The 21,451-nt window shown below is 44.6% G+C and overlaps 1 protein-coding gene across 2 annotated transcripts in view; it reads right to left on the bottom strand.

Moving 5' to 3' along the window:
- The window catches only part of LOC119209074 (ephrin type-B receptor 1-B), a 121,482-nt gene that overhangs the window by 35,054 nt on the left and 64,977 nt on the right, over positions 1-21,451 (bottom strand). For both annotated transcript variants that reach the window (XM_037458014.2, XM_062557604.1), the window contains exons 4-5: positions 11,871-12,026; positions 6,408-6,743 (exon numbers count right to left, since the gene is read on the bottom strand). In XM_037458014.2, coding sequence (XP_037313911.1) covers positions 6,408-6,743; positions 11,871-12,026 — 492 coding nt within the window. The remainder of the gene's footprint in view (positions 1-6,407; positions 6,744-11,870; positions 12,027-21,451) is intronic.

Below are 21,451 nucleotides of genomic sequence, written 5' to 3' on the forward strand. Positions count from 1 at the left end.
AAGTAACACATGTTCAGTATGTATCTCTGCGTGCCCTATAGCCTCCGTGGGAAGAGCCTGTCAGACACAATGTGCTGTGCCTGTATGAGGGTGAGGTTCAGCCCAATGAAGCACCGCTGTCCCCTCCGCCGCGTCCCCCACTGTCACCCTGGGACGATGACGCTGACAGTGATTGGTGACTGTGTCCCGCACTCCTTCTCTCCTCCCTCCATCCCTCGCATCCCTTGCTCCTGTGCTCCACTTTTGTCTGGCCCCACTCGCTGCCCCTGGCTTTTTAATGCAGCGCTTGGCTCACCATTAATCAAAGTCAAAGCCTCCCCGCGTCTGACTGAGACAGAGAGAAAGTGAGCGAAAAAGGGAAGGAGAGACTGAGAGGAAAAGTTGATAGAAGGTTTCAAAAGTAAGGGATAAAAGAATAAAAACTGCTCTACCTTTGGATGATTAATCTACTTTGGAATACAGATGAGTTGAGGCATCATTTAACATGTCTGGCACATAGCCGAGTGTCTGTTTTCATTATAGCTCCATCAGTGTGCAGGCCCCATGATTCGTATGGAGAGGGGTCAGTCACCATATCAAACATGTTGTTTTATATATAAAAAGTGCCCTTCAGGGTTTTATTAGTGCACTCATTAGTAAATAATGGTCAAAACATATTCAGAAATTTCCTTACTTTTAGTCTATTGGGTGAAGTACCAAAAACTCAAAAGTATATGTCTTTGGTAGAAAAGAATTATTTAATATTTTTGACAATGCGTTTTTCAATGCGTCTCCTCTTTCCTTGTGAGATTCCTGGGAAAAGATGTCCGTCCTCATGCAGCACAGCTTTCCATTCTAAATCCCCAGAGGGGATTTCCTGCTTCGCCTCAGTGGCTCTGATGATTGGACAGAAAGTTGCACTATATTTGGTCAGCTGATCTAGTACCCGAATTCCCATTGAACTGTTCGTACGGGAGAAAGCGTGCACACACATGGCCTCCCTCACAAGCACAAGTCCAAGCCAACTTGTTCCCTCTGCTGGCGCACCATCGAACCATGCAGTCTCCTAATGGGGCCTCAGTGTCTCAGAAGAGGAGAGCGGCCTATAGTCATGTGCTGTACCTCTGTCAAAAACTACTACGCTCCCCATTAGCAGGGGCTCAGCCAGCCAAGCCAGCCATGACTACATGGTAATAGGCCTCTCTCAAACATCATGGAGAGGGATCAGTTCAGCACCATCAATTTCTGTCAAGAAATCATGGTTGGAATTATTTTCAAAATCACTTTTAAACGCTGTGGATTTGAAAACGGAGCTCTGTCATTGAAAAAGGGACTGGTACACTTACTTTTTACATTGGCACAAACACACACACACACACACACACTTTCTAGCGTCACTTGATACACTTTGAAAAGACATCCGAATTGATGGGCATTAAAGCCCACACTGTTTCTTTTGCCTGAAGCGGATACCCCTTTTTTGTGGGGGGGGGGTTCATGACAACATACATCAAATGGAATGAAAACGGCGCTGTGAGAGAGCCTGAAGAGCCTGTCTAAGAAGATGCCTGTGATACATTCATGAAGCAACGTTGCAAGGGAAAAGAGGCAAAGTAAAAGGTTACCCTCAAACAGACCGTAATGAGTAGCGTCGTGGATGTCATCTCATCTGAATTTAGAACGCCACAAAAAGCGGTTCTAATTTTTTCCAGTTGTTTGGATTTCAGTGTAGTGCACAACATCTTAGAATCTTGAGCGCAACCCACCCGGTTGTGCTTGAGGTGTTTGCATTTCTGTGGGAAAAGCTCTCCAAACAGAGCAGCCAAGTGGAGAAGGAGTGTTTGTAAATATAGTTGGCATTCTGTGTTCTGTTGGCACATGATGTAGGTCAAGAAGGCTGTGCCAGTCGGACCAGAGAACTGTTGGAAATCAGGCATCAGTTGGAAAAAAATAGCAGCCGTCATGAGTTGTATTGATTCATTTTCTTATAAGTTGTTCATCAACCCACTCGCAAAATGTGTAAATGATGGAGAATCCACTCTCCACCTGAATCAGTAATGGGTGTAAGTCAAGTGTTGGATAACATAAGAAAACACTGTTGGCATATTTTCACCACCGACACTTCTATATATTTATGATCATGGTAAGTTATCAATCTAATTAATTACCTGAGTGGAGAGGTGTGTCATCCCCATTTAATCAAACCACACTATTTCACAAGGAGATAGAAAAATGACTTTTTGTTAAATAGCTAGATGATCAAGATGACTGAATTGAGGCCAGGTGTGAATGAAAGCCTAATAGGGCACTGTATATAGTCGTATGTCTGTGTCTGTATGTGTGTGTGTGTGTGTGCATCTCCTAGCGAGCACAGGCAGAGAATGACCCCCTAAATCACACTATTGATCAGTCCTTCCTCCCAGACACAGACTAGGATGGAGGTGCAGTTAAATGGCCTCTTGGTTGCTTCACACTAAATCCTCAACTTCCTCCTCACATCCATTAGTTCCTCCTCTCCTCGTCCTGATCCATTTTTGCTTCTCTCACCTTTGTCTCTTCGTGGCCAATTCACACCAAAAATCCTCTCACGACTGCCGCCTTGCAGTTTTCCGGGTGGTCTCTTGGTTTTCCCACACCCTTAAAGCCCTGTCAAGTTGAAAAGGCAACGACTCCATCGAGACAAAGACAAACTGTATCTTTCCCGGTTAATCTGACTTAAAGGGCCGCTTCATCTATCTGTTCTCTTATGGGGTGACATCTCTATAGTACTAGAAGGGCCATAATACACCATTACTTTTGATTTTTTATCTCGTTATTTCCACAAACCCACGACCAGTGATGATATGTGCAAGGAAAGCATATTTTGGTACTCTTGTTATTATTTTAACCAAACTGTGAGACTAAGAAACTTAAGAGTTAGGTTTGACCACATCTTTTCTTTGCTTTTGCCTGACCAGAGCGTGCAGCTGGAGGCTTTGCTGTGCTGTAGGATAATGCTGCTTACAAAATCCCTTTATATTTAGATGTACAGATGTACGTGCATGTGATTGATATAACAGGCCCTTCATTTTGGGACACGTTCACAGCGACAACCGCACTTGCTTCTCGTGCACATATATAAATAAATGCACTAAGCGCAAACTACTCTCATGCATATTGTTTTGGATGGACGGATGGATGTTCATGAATGGCAATCATTTTAATGATCTCAAAACCTTTTAACAGCCATGCTGAGCACAAACGCACATGACAGAAATGGCTCACCTTGACCGAGCCGAGTCAAGAGGCTCAGTGAGCAGCGTCCCGTTTATAATTCCAGGATGACAAATATTGATCATGCAGTTTTTTGATTTTCTTAAGTGAATGAAGAGTTGATTTCCGTGACACACACACCCATTAATGAAGAGTCCAAATCAGAAGTTCAATGAAAATATTTAACGAAATATCCTGATAATGCGTCCATATGTGCATTCCAGGATGCAGATAAACATGACTTTATCACATACAAAAAAAGGAATCGGTCTATTCTACTTCCAGCCCTGGCTCTGGCACAGGGAGGACATCATGTGAAATCAGGGTTGTCCCTGAAACAGTTGTTACACAGTCCAGTGCTTGAAACGTTCCATCTGGTCTTAATGTTGGCATTTTGCGGCTTTTAATAAGGACAGGAAGAAAAATAGGTTGCCTTTGCCTCCAGTGAAATGGGTCTTTTGGGTTACATTTGTTTCTCCTTCAGATTGCTAGCCGTTTTCAACAAATAAAATAAATCTGGTAGATCGTCTGTTTAGCAATTCCATGGTCCCCCCCGGACTGAAACACCTCTCCTATAATACATGGAACCTGCATTTTGTTAACTCGTGGCATGTTTCCAGCTCGCACTGCACAAAAATACCAAATGCGAACGGACAAGAGAAAATATTACAAATAATAAAAAATAGACTGTGTAAGTTAATGCAGTCTTCACGAAGCCACAACAATAGAGCCTCAATTCTTAAAGTGTTTCGTCTTTTATTAGTTGAATTGCATTAATATGATCACAAATCCCTTCTGAATGCTTCTGCCTTTTCAGCGGCCTGCCAATAAAAGCCCCTGTGGAAACCAGGAACAGGGCAATTACCTGGCTACAAAAGGGCCACATAGGGCTGGACATGGGACTGGCAGAATACTGGTAGACACCTCATTACTACAGCAGACCTCCACAATAGGCTGGGCATTGCTTCTTCCACATCCATCTGTCAAGCGTGCTATTAGCCTGTCAAATGGGGACAGTCAGAACCATTAGGCCACCCTGATAATCAGACCTATTTACTGCCTCATTTTCCTCTCCTTCACTGTCGCAGTCTGCTCAAGAAAGAAAGAAAGAAAGAAAGAACCATTCCGTTCCGCCCCGTCTTCCCTCCCACTATTCTCAAACAAAGACAGGTCGGGTTGTTCATTACATTCTTCTGAGAATTATCGTAATCAAATACCTTATACACTCTCCATGCAACCAGGCCAGATTTTATTTCAAAATGCACTCCTATACGAAAGGGACTCGGCTCAAGCAATTCCCATTTCTGGGTCTTGAAGATAAATGTGAAATAACTTAATTCCGCAATTAAAGTACAAGTGTGCATCATTCATTTGGAATGCATTTGGCATTAGGTATTTTGTTGTTAGGTCAAGACTTTGTAGAGTGTGTTACAAAGGAGATCATTTCATGGCCAATAAAAGGTTTGAGGGACCCCAGCTGACAAAAGTTTAACTTAAAAAAATCTCTTTGAATGGACGTTCCTTGTATCCATTATTTTAATAATGAATAAAAATCACTTCCTTTGTTACATTTTGATTTTCAAAGTTTGGAAAGCAATGTTTAAGTTACACCGGATGTTTCCTAACAGAAATAAGACTGGTCCCAGTCACCTCCACCCAGTGAGGCCCACAGCTTCTTATTTAAACACTTATATTGGACTGGTACTCTGTATTCGCTGATATCCAATACACAAGTATCAGGACTAAGAAGAGTCAGATGGGTCCATCCCTATAGTTCACCAAAAAGTAACTTCACTTTGTCTATTAATAGGTCCCGAAAGCTTACGCCGTGACTTTCACGGTCCGCTGCATCCACAGATGGACACAAAACAAAGGGAGCCTCATCTACATGTTTCACATGGTCAATACGTGTCCCTTGAGAGCTGCTTCTGTGTGCAAGTCAAATATCTACAAAAGCATGAAAAACAAGGTTGCAAAAAAAAAACAATCAAAAATAAAGGCTCCGGCAGAGACAATATTCTGGACCTGTCATTTCCATGGGCTGAGCTCAGGTCCCACCGGGCGTAGTTAGAGAATGAGCACACGCAAACACCGAGAGAGAAAGACAGGGGAAAAGACAGAGAAGGATAGGAGTACGAAGGTCATTTTTCTTTAGCTATGCTCTGGTCCATCACAGGCAAAGCGCAGCAGAGGGATGCACACAAATGCACGCACACGCAAGCTGAGTGGAAGCTGGACAGCTCTGATACAACACCATAGGGGAAACACGTCTGTTTGTTGCCTGCTAAGCTGAGAACAGAGCAACGAGGAGCGATGGCTCTGCAGATCAAGCGTACCGCTCACAATTACTCGAGTGTATTAAAAGGGCAGAATTAAGTAAGATTCATTTTCTTGTGTTTTCGTTAATTCAGACAGCAGTGCATAAATCGGAAGATTTACAGACAGCTTTCAACTGGGGTGTAGCCTTCCGTGAAGAGAGAAGTACTGGCGTGCTGTGTGGCATTGCTCGTGACGACAAAGTCTCATTAAACAAAAAACAAAGAAAAACAACAGAAAAAAACTCAGTCAGTCAAGTGAAGCACCAAGCCGCAACCTCCAGATGTGAACTTCAAAACGCGTAAGGGCTTTCATAAATGACTTGTGCCTTGTGCTTTTGAAGGGTGATTACCTTCAGTGTTAAAAAGCAAGAATTTCTGGAATGCGCAAAGACGAACGTAAACTGGGGTTATTCCCATCATCGGATTTAATGTGTAAATAAACCAAGAAGGAAAAGAGGGCCGCTGTAGTCAATGGCGCTTGTCCCACAAAATGTAACATGCTGTGTCTTGAGCCTAAACTCCTCCATCATGTTTGTAAAAAGGAAAGCCTTTGATTCAGGCAAAGGCCGACTCAGAAAGAAAGCACGTATGTGGAACTTTTAGTAAACAACATTTTTAAGGCAGCATGGATTAAGACTGAAAAGCAAATTGGACAAGATGACGGCCTTTTAGAGTGAAATGATTTACATCGAATGCTTTTACCCCTAATACCACTAATAATAATAATAACGACTTTGCAAATTGGAAATTTGGAAATCTCCCATTTCAAATGGATAACAAAATAAAGTGGTCATCCTCGCCAATGCCTCCGCCACCCTATCATCATCAGACGTAGACGTAGGCGGAGCAGCCACTTACCAGCCTGGTTGGTGGTGATATCGATGGAGACGTGCTGAGCAGGGTACGGGCTCCTATTGCTCACTCCGTTGACAGCCTGTATTTCGAAGCTGTAGAGAGTGTGGGCCCACAGGTTGCTGATGAACACCGTGGTGTCAGTCAGACCCAGCTGTCGAGGGACAAAGTCCACGTTGTCGTCGCAGTGGGAACAGGAGCGCCGGTCGGCCCGGCACTTTTTGCACACGATGTTGTAGACGACGTCCTGGCGGCCGCCCGTTTCCCTGGGAGAGTGCCACTCCAGGATCACAGACGTTTCGTTCACTATGGAGATGACGTTCCGTGGGCTGGATGGGACACCTGGAGGCGCACAGAACCACAGCTGTAATCCAAATTAGCCCGGGATTATTCACCGTACGGCTGGATTTGCGTAATAAATCGAGTCAAAAGGGTAAGCTGCAATGATGCTGCGAGCAAAATAACTTGTCGCCTGTAAAGAGGGGAGAAAAAATGTTTCATAAATCTGCCTGCTGTTGGGTCAATTTAGCTCATTTACAACCCTGCAATAAAGTGTGGAAGCGTGAAGAGCAACTTCTTTGTCTCCTTTTTTTCTCCATCTCCATCAGTGTCGGAATGTTAATTCATCCATTCGCACCCAGAGGGATCATACAGAGAAAAGTATGCGTCTAGCAAACATGGTGGTGGTTTACCAAAATGCAGCGTTGCATGGAGTATTCTTAGCAAAGTGGCTCTGGAGTGTCACGCTCCCATTGACTCCCTCATAGCCCACAGCTGGAGCAGAACCTCAAGACATGACATTCAGACAAGAAATCTCAAAATAATAAAATAATAGTTTCTTGCTTGAGTGGTGGCTTAATACTAGGTTGCAGGAAAGCGGCTGCTTCAGCCTCCCGCAATTGGAGCACGATTCCCAAAGAGCTCCAATGTGCTCTGGCGGCGGCGTATAGCTTTGCTCGGCCGAGACCGCGTCCGCGCAGCTGCTCTTTCTTCACAGTTAGCAGACGCTGCCGATATAGCGGAACCTCGCCAAAGCCCTTACTCCGTGTTGCTTAGGTTAAGTGAGGCTGCCCCGCAGAGCTGATCTGGTTCCAATTCATCCTCCATGACGCCTGACCTTTATTATTAGAAAGAGGAGTTTAAATGGCCCGCTTTTAAAACCACGACTACTGTGAAAATAAAATCTGTTCAACTCTGGAAACCCTTTGAACAACACACCCTGCTTCTTTTAAAATTCTCTTTTTTCCCCATGAGACAAATAGGAGAAAAAAACCCTACACATATGAGTATATAGCGCTTGAGTCTGTCATTACTGTGTGTTTAGGGCAGATAGTCCAGTCAACACAGCCACGATTAATCATTGTCCCCCCCCCCCCCCCCCCCACCGGGGAGCTGGGAACTGTTCCTGGCGCGACCTCGGCTCGGCGTCTCATCAGCAGAGAGGTCAGTGACAGGAAGGGGCTCGGGGGGGGGGGGGGGGGGGAAACTACAGCGAAAAAGGGCGTGTGCCGATAGGCCGTATGAGGGAGTTAGCACCATTATCCCCTGGGGGACCACACAATAGGAGCTTCATATGTTACTCACACTGCTCGCATCCTTTGTATCATCCCCCACATACATGCGGATGCCCTCAAACGTGCACTATCTACCCATGTGGAACATGCATGTGACACAAACACAGGCGCCTAATCTATTTTGGCGTATTAATGCCTGCACTGTCCGTAACATGCTAAGGTGTAATAAAAACCACTGAAATAGGACGGCCAGTTATCCAATGTTCTGCAGACTATTACTACAGCCTTTGGCAGTTTTAATTTTCCATATGATTCAATTTGTTGAGAACGCTGATTACAGTTTCTCAGCTTACGTTCAGTGCGAGTTGGATTTGCTTGAGCTGACATACGAGTTGCTTTTCAAATAAGCAATAGGAGAAAAAGATTGTGTCCTAGCAGCTCCAACGCTCTTTGTGACATGTACTGTATCTGTACAAAGTCAGGGCTCTGTTTTAACAACACATGCAAGATGTCCAAGGACAACGAGCATTTATCAAGGCCAGTGTTATTTGGTTTAGAATGGGCAATTGCATCATTAATTGGATACTCTTTTAAGGGCTGTGGCAATCATAGGGGAATTATTCTAGCGGACACAATTACTCTGCTTCCTGAATAATACGGTTGTCCAGGATGCAGAGAACAGCAAGCCACAAATGCAGCAAAGAAAAAATGGAGCCGAGTTGATTGAGGCTTCAACTGAATTTGTGGAGATCGTAAAAGTCTGGTCGCCCTGCTTTTATTGTCTACATTCTAGAGAATGAACCTCTAAATAACAATTATGTTGGGACCTGGAGAGTTTGGGATTCATCCTCATAAATTTGGCCAAATATATTGGATAATAACCCTGTTTCACATCATATGGCCAGCCTGTCCTGTTTGGGAGCGTGCATCAAGGTGCCATTTTGTTTTTGTTGCCATGGCTTGCTAATACAGTAGACAGTGTTCTACTGCCAAGACCGAAACAACTCTGAACATTGTCTAGTCAGCTGCCCCTTTGAATGGTCTGAGTCCAAATCTTGTCTTCTTTCGACATGTTTGTATTCATGATGTAAAACAGGCCTCGAGGGAACCGAGAGAGGGCCCCTGTGTGGAGACACTGATCACAGCTGGGAGAGAGAAAGACGGGCTCTGAGGGTTGATGAGACATTAAATAAAAGATGTCACGGGGACTAATACTGTCTGACTGCGAGACCCAGGGAGTCATAGACAGACAGTTTTGTTTTGGTGGGCATGGGAGCATGCTGTTTGCTGGAGATGTGGGTTATTGAAGGAGACACAATATCAATATTCTGACGTTTTTTGGTCAACTCAATACAGGGTCACCTCAAAACGTGCATTTCTAATGTGACACAAACAGAGAGAGACAGAGAGAGAGACTAGTGCACCCCGCCTGTAGACGGCTCCCTTCCTCTTTCCCTTTGAAGACAGAACAAGGAGAGAGAATGTGCAGAATAGGAGCGCAAAGAAGAAGAAAGGTCTGAATGGACTGCGGAGGGGAATTGAAAAGCAGATAACCCGGTTGATTCAGGCAGGAACTTTGGTGGTTTTTTTTAGAGGGTGCTGACAGTGTTTGACAGCGCTCAGGGGGGGGGGGGGGTGGGGGGTTTCAGGGGACGAGCCACAGACACTGAAGAGTATTGAATTTGATCCGACTCAGAGTCAAATTTGGAATTGATCAGGAATTTAATAAACCAACCCAGCAATGAGGATTTTTTTTTAAATAACATTGTATTCTGCCTCTTTGGATACTTATTCTTACTTAGTTACTTATTCGACATTCAGACTTAACCTTGAAATGAAAAGATTCAAATCTCTTGATGGATTGATGGATTTCTTTCCTGCCCATCTTCGTCATCAGTCCTTCCTTCCCATCAGTCCCTTTCCCCTTGCTGATATTCCTCATACCAGCATGCTCCATTACTGCATCCCTTCTCCACTACGGACCAATCATCACTTGTTTCAACTCCAGACTCCCCTCAGTTTTCCACTCAGCTTGTCCTTCTCCTTCTACAACTCACACTTTGAGAAACCCAGCATGGTGGTGCCGACCGACCTCCTCCAACACACAGTTCTCCCACACACACACACCCATGAGCTCCCCTTCACACACGTGCACGCTCCCGGGGAACGTCGGACTGGGTGACCTCAGGGGGGTGAACGCTCGGTGTGGTGCTGAAGTGTGGCTGAAGCGGCGAAAGAAAGAAGTCTGATAGGGGTCTGATTTGGGTTACGTGGGTCAACCCCCCCGCCCCCCCCCCCTGCTGACAGAGACCGGCGCCAGGACACTCCGTCAGAAAGCTAATCAGACTGATCAGAAGCACACAAGGACCCGAGCCTCTGATGGCGGCAAGAGGCGCCGAAGCTCCAGCTTCTGCTGCTGCAGATTGGCCTGATTTATGCCACTCAAGCAGAGCTCTTATCGAGGCCAGCCGTATTAGAGAGATCCTTACTAGGATGATCTCACTGAGACCCCCCCCCCCCCATCTCAGCGGGGGGGCGCGCTGAGATCTAGGACACCCTGAGCATCAAGCTCAGCTGCTGCTGTATGATTCAACCTTTTGTGGAGGCTTTGAATGTAGTGTTGCAAAGTATTTCTTTCTGCACAAATTGAGGAGGAACTAAGGTTGGTAAAGTTAAAAGGGGTGGTTGTTAGGACAATTCGTACTTTTTTTAAATTATTTTTTTCTCTTTTTAAGTCCAGCCCAAAGTTGAGTTGAGAGGAAAAGTGAGTGTGAAGTAGAGGGGAAAAGAACATTAAACAGAGGAGCTGAGACAGAATTGCCGTGATTGAAAAAATAGACAAAAGTCTGCCTGCATTCGTGAAACTGAACCCAGACCAGCGAGATCCCACTGGGGAACGCTGGTGGAGATTGCTGCGGCAAAATTCAAGCCCTCGAGGTAGAGGCAGATGCTACAGTTGATGGAGCGCTCACTAATTCACCAGAGAGATGTTTTCGTTCACCATGGGGAGGGTGGAGAAAACTCAAGGTGAATGAGGGGTGTCGTCCTCTGAGAACAACCAGAGCCTAAAAGGTGTGGATGGTTACCTCTGGGAAGCATTCAAATAGTCAGACAGAGAGCGGTGCTATGTTTGGTGTCCCGCTGCAGCTTTAAGGCAAAAGGCGTAAAAAGGGAACGCCGCAAAAGAGGTGCGCTCAATATGTTTTCGCTGTGAAGGCTGTTTAACGATTAAGGAATGATTGTGGTCCTGAGCCCATTCCTGAGGCCAATTAGCCGGGTCTGTGTGAATAAATCAGGACTAAATTAATAAATAACCACGCAAATAAAGCTCCCGGGGTCTGCTGTTGGGATGTGAATTAACCATTAAGACACTTCCCACTGGTCGCAAAAGGAAGAGAGGTAAACAAACTTTTCGGGGGTCTAACAGTGCTCGTCTTCTGTGGAACTGTGTGTCAACGGGGAGCGACAGGAAAGCTTAGCATACCGCTTTTACATCACATTAAGATAAATATGATGCTGAGAGAGGCCTTATTGGATCTCCAGCAGGTAGCGGAAGGACTCTGTCAAAGCTTTGCAGCATCTGCCTGAGTAATTAGGACTTCAGGGTATGATAGAAGACAGAAAGAAAGAAGAGACAAGACAAATAGGCAGAGACAGAGAGTGAGAGAGAGAGTGAGATAACTGAGAGGAAAGAGAGTTGTAAATCCTAAAATGACTCTTACAACCAGTCTGAGAAGGCTGGGCTGAGCTCTAATACATCCTCATTTAAATAGTAGTTCATGTGCTGGTTTTAAGACAGTGACAAAGAGAGATAGACTGAGAGAGAGAGAGAGAAAAAAAACATACATAGTAGCTTTTATATGCATGACCAGTCTTTTCAATATTCATGAACATAAGTGTCTGCTAAAATGGATACGTGGCTGCGTGTGGGTGACGTCATGTACGATGAACTCACTGGTGCAGGGCTCGTCCGGCTGATCGCCGTCGCCGCGGTAGTAGCCGTTGCGGCACACGCAGATGGTGGCGGCCTCCGCTGTGGAGCGGCTGTTGGGAGGGCACTGTAGGCACAGACCTGGACCCTGGATGGACTTGAAGGTACCCGGGGGGCATGCTGCGGGAACAGACAGACGCATACAGTCAAGACGCCAGTATGCACAAGACCAGGCCTCCGGTTCGACGTATGGCAATAAGATGTATACAAATGAATAGTGGCAACACATTTGGCAAAATAGTAACTTAGTGAATGTTTGCTCCATGTGTTTGAGCCTTAAATTGTAGAGGCCACGGAGGAGGACAAAGGTCATTGTGGTTGATATCGCTGGGTCACTGGTAGCAATAACAAAGTCCATTTAACCTCATATCGCGGAAGAATATAAAGCTGAAGGGTTTCTGAATTACAGACTATATAACTATGACAAATGTCTAGTATTTTACCAGGCTCACTGATGGGGGACAAAGATGTGGTAGTGCCGCACTCCGCAGGGGAGGGGCTATAAATTTAATGGGACAACCATTGTGCAGTTTCTCCAGCGGTGTCCATTTGCCTGAGTAAAAGAATATAATTGTTTGAAATTTGACGTAGGGTATCCTCATAGTTGTACAAAAACACAATTTGCAAAGATATAATATTGTAACAAAATATTTTATCTGGTACAGCAAATAATGAGCCATTTGTTCAGTGTCTTAAATGTTCAAAGCAAAATAAATCTGAATTTGCGTAGTTCCCTCTATTACAAATCGTATGGTAGAGGGAGAGTTAGATAGCTACACAAAACCTCACTGCCGGATCAAACAGTGGAGCAAAACCTTTGAATAAACACGCTTTTAAGATTCATTTCTAACACGTTATGCTTCGTAGTAAAATGCACTGAAGGGCTGGTTTTGGCAGACAGAGTCTCTTTCAATACGTTGTAAATGGGCAGGTTTCCGCTTTTATGAGTTTTCCATTCATACCATTCAACCGGCCATCTCTGATGGGCTGCTAGTGAAGGATACGGGACAGAGAAAGAAGGATGACGGGCGAACGACAAAGAGGAGACGTCACACACACACACACCTACACACACACACACACACACAGCTCACAACAGTTGCTACCCCCTATCTGCTTTGGTGGCAGTATAACAGACACACCAGGGGCTAACTGAGTGACCTTATGTCTAGTCACACACCACTGTCCCCACACAGCTGGACCATCCCATCCAAAACAAACAAACATACATGACCAACAAAAACAACCAAACGCAGCTTTTTAGTGAAGGAGCAGGAGCTTTAAGGTATTTCACAGCTGTAACACACAAGGATATTTCCCCCCCTGTGGAAAACAATAGCTATGCTCTGGATGTATGGAGGAATTTATGGTTATACAGGGTTTATAATACTAGGAGTAAGTAATAGCAGGGTCTTCTCTGCTGGCCTGAACCGCATCACAAACAAGTCAACCAAGTGAACCACCAGCGTGTTATTTAGTCTCATTGTGTTGTTTTTATTATATAGTTAATATTGTTCTGTCTGATGTAAATGATATTTAAATCTCCCGTTCTCTGCCTTTGCAGTGCTTTAGTGCCAACGTTTTGATGGATGGTTTTGTAATGCTTTGTTGTAAATAAAATTAGTTCTTGCACTGTAAAAAAAAATCTGTTGAAAATACGATGAAATAACAAATAACGGTTCTGAATTGTCAAATTTAGAGTTAAAAAAACATCCCGTAATGTCTTATACGTTGACGCTGTCATTTTTACGGTGGCGCCAGTATTTCAACAGATTTTCACCAGATTTTTTTTTACAGTGTGTGAATTGTCTCTCGTCATTAATTGATTTGACTATGTGTGCATAGTCTGTTTATTTTGCAGCCATGGGGAAAGTTTGTTACCCTTCTTGATGTGAAATACACAAATATAGTGTGTGAGAAGATTAAATTCCATCTAATTCAGAGCACATCGAGATCCTTAACGCCCTGGCCATATGGGGGACGCACAAACCAGCTGCACAGACATATTTTCAAAGCAATAACTTCTGAAGATATCAAAGATTACAAGACGATAAAACACAGATCAAAAATTCATTTTCCGCAGGAGGGTGGGAGAGAACTTACGTGTCATCATCTTTGCCATATAAAATTCATACATCGGGTTGAGCAAAGATCCACGCGCATCCACGCGGCCATCTCGCCAGCGAGCCTCGAATGTATTGCCCTGACTCTTATGAAAAGGGATCATAATAACTTGTTCAGTGTGTGTTTAATGGGGTGTGAGCAGAAAATGTGCGTTTGGGCTGTGCCCTCGGGTGGTGTTTACAGAGAAACAGAAGCTGGCCTGGACTCTCATAAATGGGCAAAACTGAAGAGGAGAGCAGTGAGCGCCGTGCTGCATCAGCCGTCCGAGGTAGCAGCGCTGCAAAGCGCCTCGAGGCAAACGGGACACACACACACACACACACACGCGCGCGCTCGCTCTCAGATTGTGTACACATTCACTCAAACAAACACACGTCCTGAGATGCACTCCTGTATGGGCATCAATACTGTCCTCATCTCTGGAATACATTTACAGAACTGACTTACAGAGCGACTCGTGTAACCACCACCGACCCCGATAAATGAAACCCGTACTTTCCGCCACTTGACCAGCAGCTGTTCTACAGGACGTGAGATAATTGAATGCCTCTGCTCGGACGAGTGGCGATGCTGCACGCTCAGCATTAGAGGACAGGGAGATAAGTGACAGCCAGGCTAAAACAAACAGGCAGCTGTATCCACACACACACACACACACACACACTGTATATAAGGACAGCACATCCAGCACAGAATATACCTTGGCGCTAAAGCTCTTTCTCAAATCAACAAACAATACGTGCGCGAATCTGTCATTAAACTCTTTGTTTAACAGTTTGAATGATCTGCCTAAAAGTGTAAGAAACAAAATGGGCAAAGACAGAGAGAGAATAAAAAAGTGATGTGAAGCATACCAGCAAAGGGCGGGCAGCTTTGGGACCGAGTAGCTTTATGCGTCATTGAATTTGGAAATGAGCCCAAAATTCTTTCTCATGATTTGTGAATATTTAGATTGGAGGTGGCCAGGAGTTCCTGTACTGCAGGACAAATCACAGGGACCCATCACTCATCAAATGTGTTGGTTTTCGGGGACAGGAGGGAAACCTTAGATCAACACAAAGTAAGTCTCCCCGGTGGGCGAATAACCCACAACTGAACCGGCTGCGTGCAGGAAACAAAACATTCCTCCCTTTCAAGTGGTCTCCACAGCATTCTCTCTGTTTTCCTCTCTCCTCCTCTCCTTCCAACTTCTCCACGGCCCTCACGTCTTACTTTTCGTCCGTGTCCCACCGGTAATGTATTTCTCTCCCTCTCCTCCCACCTTTTTCTCCCCGTGTTGCGTTTCTTGTTCTGATTGACTGGGCTGAATACGTGTAGACGTTGGTCCCTCTCTCCTTCTGTCTCAGGTTCAGCAGAGTGAGTTGAGGTGAGGTACGGCAGCGCTGGCTGCACCTGACCGGGAGGGATGCTGATACTGCTTCTCTTTGCATGTATGATAATTGGACTATGGGCTATTTGAATAAACAAGCCTGAGGACCGACTTTGTATACCAAAGATTTTGTCAAAATTCCAACCTAATACCGGAGACTAATCTGATATTCACTCAACGCAGCAGATGTATTGATTAGTCGCGGCTACAGGAGAAGATCTGCAACGTGAGCGAGTCTCTGAGGACTTTAACAATGGCTCGTATGCACCGCGCCGGGGGTTCGACTACACAATGTATTTGCTGAGTGCATACTGCGGGCTATACATCACACGTGAAAGCCCGCTTAGTGGGTCTTACCCACATGCAGGCATTTACAATGTGCAGCTGCAATTTATAGCCCATCGGAATTCAAGTTAATTGGGGACATGGCACTTATATTTGCTTTTAATGCAAGCATCCCCAGATATGTGTCTGAGATAAAAATGGAAATGTGTACTAGTTACATGAAACCAATCCGATGTGTTTAGAAATGGTTCTCTGCCTGAAACCCTCTCAGAGCTATAGTACTTACTTTTCCTGTGAAATGCCATCAAACATATGCAGCAGATGATGTGGAATCGTACTGTGGCAACTGTGATTTGAAGGAAGGCATTCTATTCTGCAGTATAACATATTTATCACCTTGAATAAATGATATAGCACTCCATATTGACACAGTTAAGCATGTCACAGTTATAAGTCATGCTCAGGCGTTTTCCTTGGTAAAATAGCTTTTTGCCTGATGCAATCTATACATTTTTCACCAAGATGCAACCCACACTCTTTTAAATTTAAAAACTTTCAGTTTTTAAAGAATTTTAGCCTTGAATTATAACCCTGCTTTTTTTTTGGGGGGGGGGGGGTGCTTGACCCAAAAAAGGGTTTGGGTTAGCATCAGTATAACTCTTAAGCCCCTAATACACCCTTAACCCTGCCCTCATCCATCACATGGGATGGATCACAGCCTTTACAAGGGTTGGAGTCATGTATACACCCCCCAGTCACAAGCACTCGTAACAGACAGGCTCATGATCGGGTCAAGACCCCAGTTGACCCTTATTTCACTGTTTTGTTGCTCAATCACTCAGAAAAATAGCGCCGTCCCACTCAGACCACAGGCTTTGCATGCTTGCAAAGTGTATGCCTGTATAGATTTGCGTATCTGACGAATCAGACAATAGGCACCCAGTAGTGAAATGAGCACGTTTGTCTGACAGAGGGGACACAAAACGTGGCAAGACAGCCAACGTTTAAAACAAAAAGGCAATCAGTGCTGCAGCCTATTCATATTCAGTCTCGCTCGTCTGTCATTGTTCATTCTCCAGCGAGTATTCCCATAACGAGTCGTTTTTCCAACCCAGGTGTTCCATTTCTCCACAAGGTCATTGAAAAGCATAATACAATAAGTTGAGAGAGAGAGAGAGAGAGAGGCATGGCTCAAAACAAAGGGATGTCAGAGAAAAACCCCGCAGGATATTTAAAGTCGAGGGACAATGCCTTATAGACTCATGATTTAATCATGTTTTGCATATTTCTCCCAAACTACCAACAGAGACTCATGAAAGAGGCGATCGGAGGCTACCGGATGTCTGTAACTTCTCACTAGTGCGGCCATTTCTTCTCTACTCGAAGGCGTGGGGGTTCAGAGCGGTGACATCACTTGGCAAGTCTGGTCAGTGTATGTCTCCACTACCGCATGTCATCACCTTCTAATCTCGCAGAAGGAGAGAATGTGAGGAGGAATAAAAAAAAAAGGGAGGCCAGGGAGGTTTTCTCAGGAATAAAGAGATGGTTGAAAGAGAGCGGCGCTTGGAGCATACCTCATCGCCTTTTGTTAGGAGCTGCGGTGCTGAAGAGTTCTTCCCACAGGACATTCCCTCTGATCATTAATCATGTGTCCATTCTGGCCCTGTCAGAGCCGCTCTTTCGAGCTAAAACACGCACCCAAACCCACAGCCGCCCACACAAACTCACCCCCACACATCCCACACATACCTTCACACACATGCAATTCTCCTTAACTTTCTGCTACCCTCACCAAACACTGATCATCTGGACAAGCCTGTCGTCTCAACCAGCTAATACAGCGATGTCTGATGCTGCAGAAACACCGTGGAATAATGCTCAAACCCCCTGAGAAAGCCCAGATACCCTCCAATTAGCCTACCCCGTTGGAACTCCGTCTTGTTATATTGCCATGTAGTCATATATCAAGAGAGAGAGGCAATAACGTACCCACAAGGGGAAGAAAAATGAGAGGATAATAAGAAACAAATCCCTTGCACTGTTTTTCACACCCTTTTAAGCCCATATGTTGAATAAGGGACATCAGTTAAGCAGCGTACTCCTCTATGCCTGTAGAATGAGAACTGTGTCAGAGGGCAATGCAGCTGTAAAATGACTGGAGACAGCGAGACAATGTCCAGATAAAGACAAATAATAGGCCTGTGTGTGATAAAAAAATTAAAAAAAGATCTGTTTGCTTCACACAAGGAGGTGAAATCCAACAGTCTGACTGCTAATGCTAATTAACCAAGCAGGTGTCTGCTGGACAATGAACCTCAGAAGAGACATTCTGTCCAAATGAAGGTGTGTGTGTGTGTGTGTGCGTGTTTAAGCCTTAACAAACCAGCGCACAATTTAGCAGATAGCCCACGCCCCTGGGCAGGCTGTTACCATGGTAACCTCACAGCCAATATTTTTGGGGTCCACAGTTTCCCTTTGAACAGCCGGCCAATGACAGACCAGCCGACTGGGAAATCTGGCTTACTGAAAGCGCATGCATGAGCCGTGTCTGCAATGTGCATGCATACGCATGTGTGTTATAAGTCTGTGTATGTACGCGTGCACCATGTGAGCACGTTACAGATCAAGGGAGCTGTATAATCTCTTTTGCTCCACAAAGGCTCGACCATAACCGAGCGCTGCGCTCAGGCAGTTAGCTGTTCTGCATCGCGCTCGGGTCAATTTGAATTCCCAGGAAGATTCAGCTGCGTGCCAAGGCACCGAGCGTATCGCTCAGACATAGGCGTGGTCAGAATGAAGCAGGGGAAAAAAAGAGAAAACAAGGAGGCATTGGTATTCTAGGAGATCCGGCTGTGCCAATACATCCTTGGCTCGCAAAGGGTAGTGTGCTCGCACCACCATCTAGACTGTAATCAGAACCTAACAAGGGACGGACCAGGCCCATTGCCCACCGCCAACGGACAGGCCAAAAGCAAAGGGGTATTAGGGACAGAGAGAGAGTTTCTTGATGAGGAGAGAAATGAAGTGAGCAAGGAGTATTTCATTAGTGGCGTTTAGTTGCAATACGAATGCAATGCTTGGTCAGTCTAACTTCACCCAGAAAACTGTAACCCCCCCCCCCAAAAAAAACTACATTACCTATTAATGTGATGGTGTGAGACTATTCACAAACTGTATTGTCACATTATATCCTGTTTATCAAGTGACAAAAAAAGCTATTCAGCTATCAGGATATCCTCCTGTGTGGAGTCTGAGCATCTTGAGTTGCAAAGAAGGGTGATCACAATGAGGTGATACAATCTGCAGTATCGGGCCTCGTTAATTACCTTGCGATTCTGTCAAACGTTGAATAAAGTATATGTTGCAAGATAAATAGCGTTTTCTTTCTTACCACTCTAAGTTTTAAGAGACTATTAGCTTGCTCTGTCTCAGCACCTGTCTCTTTTAAAAAGGATCTAGCTCATTAACTTCATGGCTGGATCAATTAATCTATAGCAGTTAGCCAAAGATGCCCACTCTTGCTCTTTTTTGCTCTTATGCTGCTGCTCAGCACAGCATTACGTGTGCGGCCTTCAAACCTCTCTGTCACAAGCAGAGCTTGACCTAATGAGGACGTTTAGACTGTAAACAATGCGTTGTGGTCAAAGTGGAGAGAAAAGGCTTGCTCATCCAAACGTACTTTTGCATCAAACGTATCTTTTCTTATGCAGTTGCTAGAGTAAACTCTTTGTATTCACAGGCATTGCAGCTGTGTTTAGGAAATAATCTACTTGCTGGTATCAAAATCTGTCACCAAAATATCACCCCAACACTCTCAAACAGAGAGTCGACAGAGTTGCTATGGGGCCTTTGTTCATAGGCTCGTTTCTGTGACAAACTGTAATGGCGATTTGCTGTTTCACAATACATTGCCGGCAACAGAATTTTTCTTTTCTTTTTTTAAATCAAGTTATTGATTAAATCAACAGTTATTTATTTAAAAATGAAGTCATGTAGGGCAAATTCATTTTATTTGACTTTAATATGCACATTTACATTTAGATTTAAATGAAAATCTGGGGGTGACCACTGCTTATAACCCCAATCTTAATATGAAAGATCTTAATTCCTTACCAGCCCATTTAATGTTACAATAATTTGAGAATTGTTCAAGTAAGTCATTTTAATAGCTTTAAAACACCCATGCATCTGGAGATAACCCGGCTAAGGGTTAAGGTCTCGCTAATGAGTGTAGAGGCCTTTGAATGGGAATGAGTAATCATGCACATTTGAAGGTAGCATATAGCAGAGTGAAAAAACAACTGGAAAACAAAAAGATCCCTACGCTGTTCACCATTCCTCAATTTGCTTCCTAATCCAGCGCACATAACAAAAATGTTTACACCCAAATATTCTGACAAAGCACCGATGGCAGCATCACACACCATATTCTCCTCTCCCATGAACTCCGAGAGTGCAACCACTTGAGGTCCTTCCATCCCCAAACACCACCATTACATGGAAGTACAATGAGATATTGTTTTTCCTAGTATAACCCACTACTAAGGCTCTGCCCCCTGCCATGCAGATGCTGACATTTTCACACATGGAAGAGGGGTTGTCAGACACATCAAGGAGGTCAGAGGTCAGAAGCAGAGTTGAATTGGCGGTGGAGAGTGAAGGATGGACATAGATCTGGCTACTTGAAATCCAATAGTGATTTTAGAGCTTGGCCTCAAGTGGTGCCCTGCCACTGATGGCACCTACATCGATACAATTAAAGCATTCACCAGTGAGATGTTGCTCCGGCTGTGCTAGCCTATCTGCTGTCCATCGCCGCTGCTGCTATTATGTCTAATGGGAAATAATGATAAAAAGAAAGTATGCATCAAAATGATGTGTGAAGCGTGGGAGAGAAAAAAACGTGACCAGCGTGAGGGAAATAGAGAGTGAGAAAGCCAGACGCAGGGAATTGAGAATGCGAGAGCAAAAACAAAGTCAGGAAGCACTAAGGTATGCATCATGTCAGTCAAATTGTTGCTGGCAGCGTTCCGCTATATGCCTGCAGTGCAAAGCAGCCAATTCTCATTGCACATTAAGAGACAACAGGGAATGAGGGACTTAAAAAAGGCTGGATAATAAATGCTGCTTTGATGAACTATGCACCCATAGTCCATCCATGGTTCAGGATGACGATATTGATTCTGTTTGCATCAGGCCAAAGCATGACCAGAAAAGAATTTACATTTGCGTGGCCTCTATACAACCTTATCAGAAAAGCGTATTTACCTCCTGACAGACAGACACAGGATTTCACAACGGACACCCAGTGCGTTACGGTGGATTACGTCCCCATCACACCTGTCCAAGCACTGACCTTTATCAGGCAGCCTTAGTAAATAGGCCCGGAGCTATGGTACCCACAAACATATGTGTTATTGTATATATGTTTGTGTGTGAATGCCTAAAGGAGTAGAAGAACGTGGGACCTCCTTCCGCAACATCTTCACACATTGTAGGACTGCCGGAGACCAGAAGTCATTCGTCTGGATGCAGAGTGAATGATAGACAGTTGCACCACAGCTCGGCCTCAGCGCAAGGGGCTTACTGAAAACTGTGTGTATCACATCCTCGTTAAGTCTCTGTGACATATTGGACTTTGTGAAAGACATCAACACCTTGTCCATTGAAAATTGAGGCTAAAAAAACACAGACCGACTGGGAAAAAGGATTAACTGTATAAATGTCAGATAGCCATTACCACAAATGCAAAGTAGCAATAGTGTGT

This window comes from Pungitius pungitius, chromosome 15, assembly GCF_949316345.1.
Source record: "Pungitius pungitius chromosome 15, fPunPun2.1, whole genome shotgun sequence".
Classification (NCBI taxonomy): Eukaryota; Metazoa; Chordata; class Actinopteri; order Perciformes; family Gasterosteidae; genus Pungitius; species Pungitius pungitius.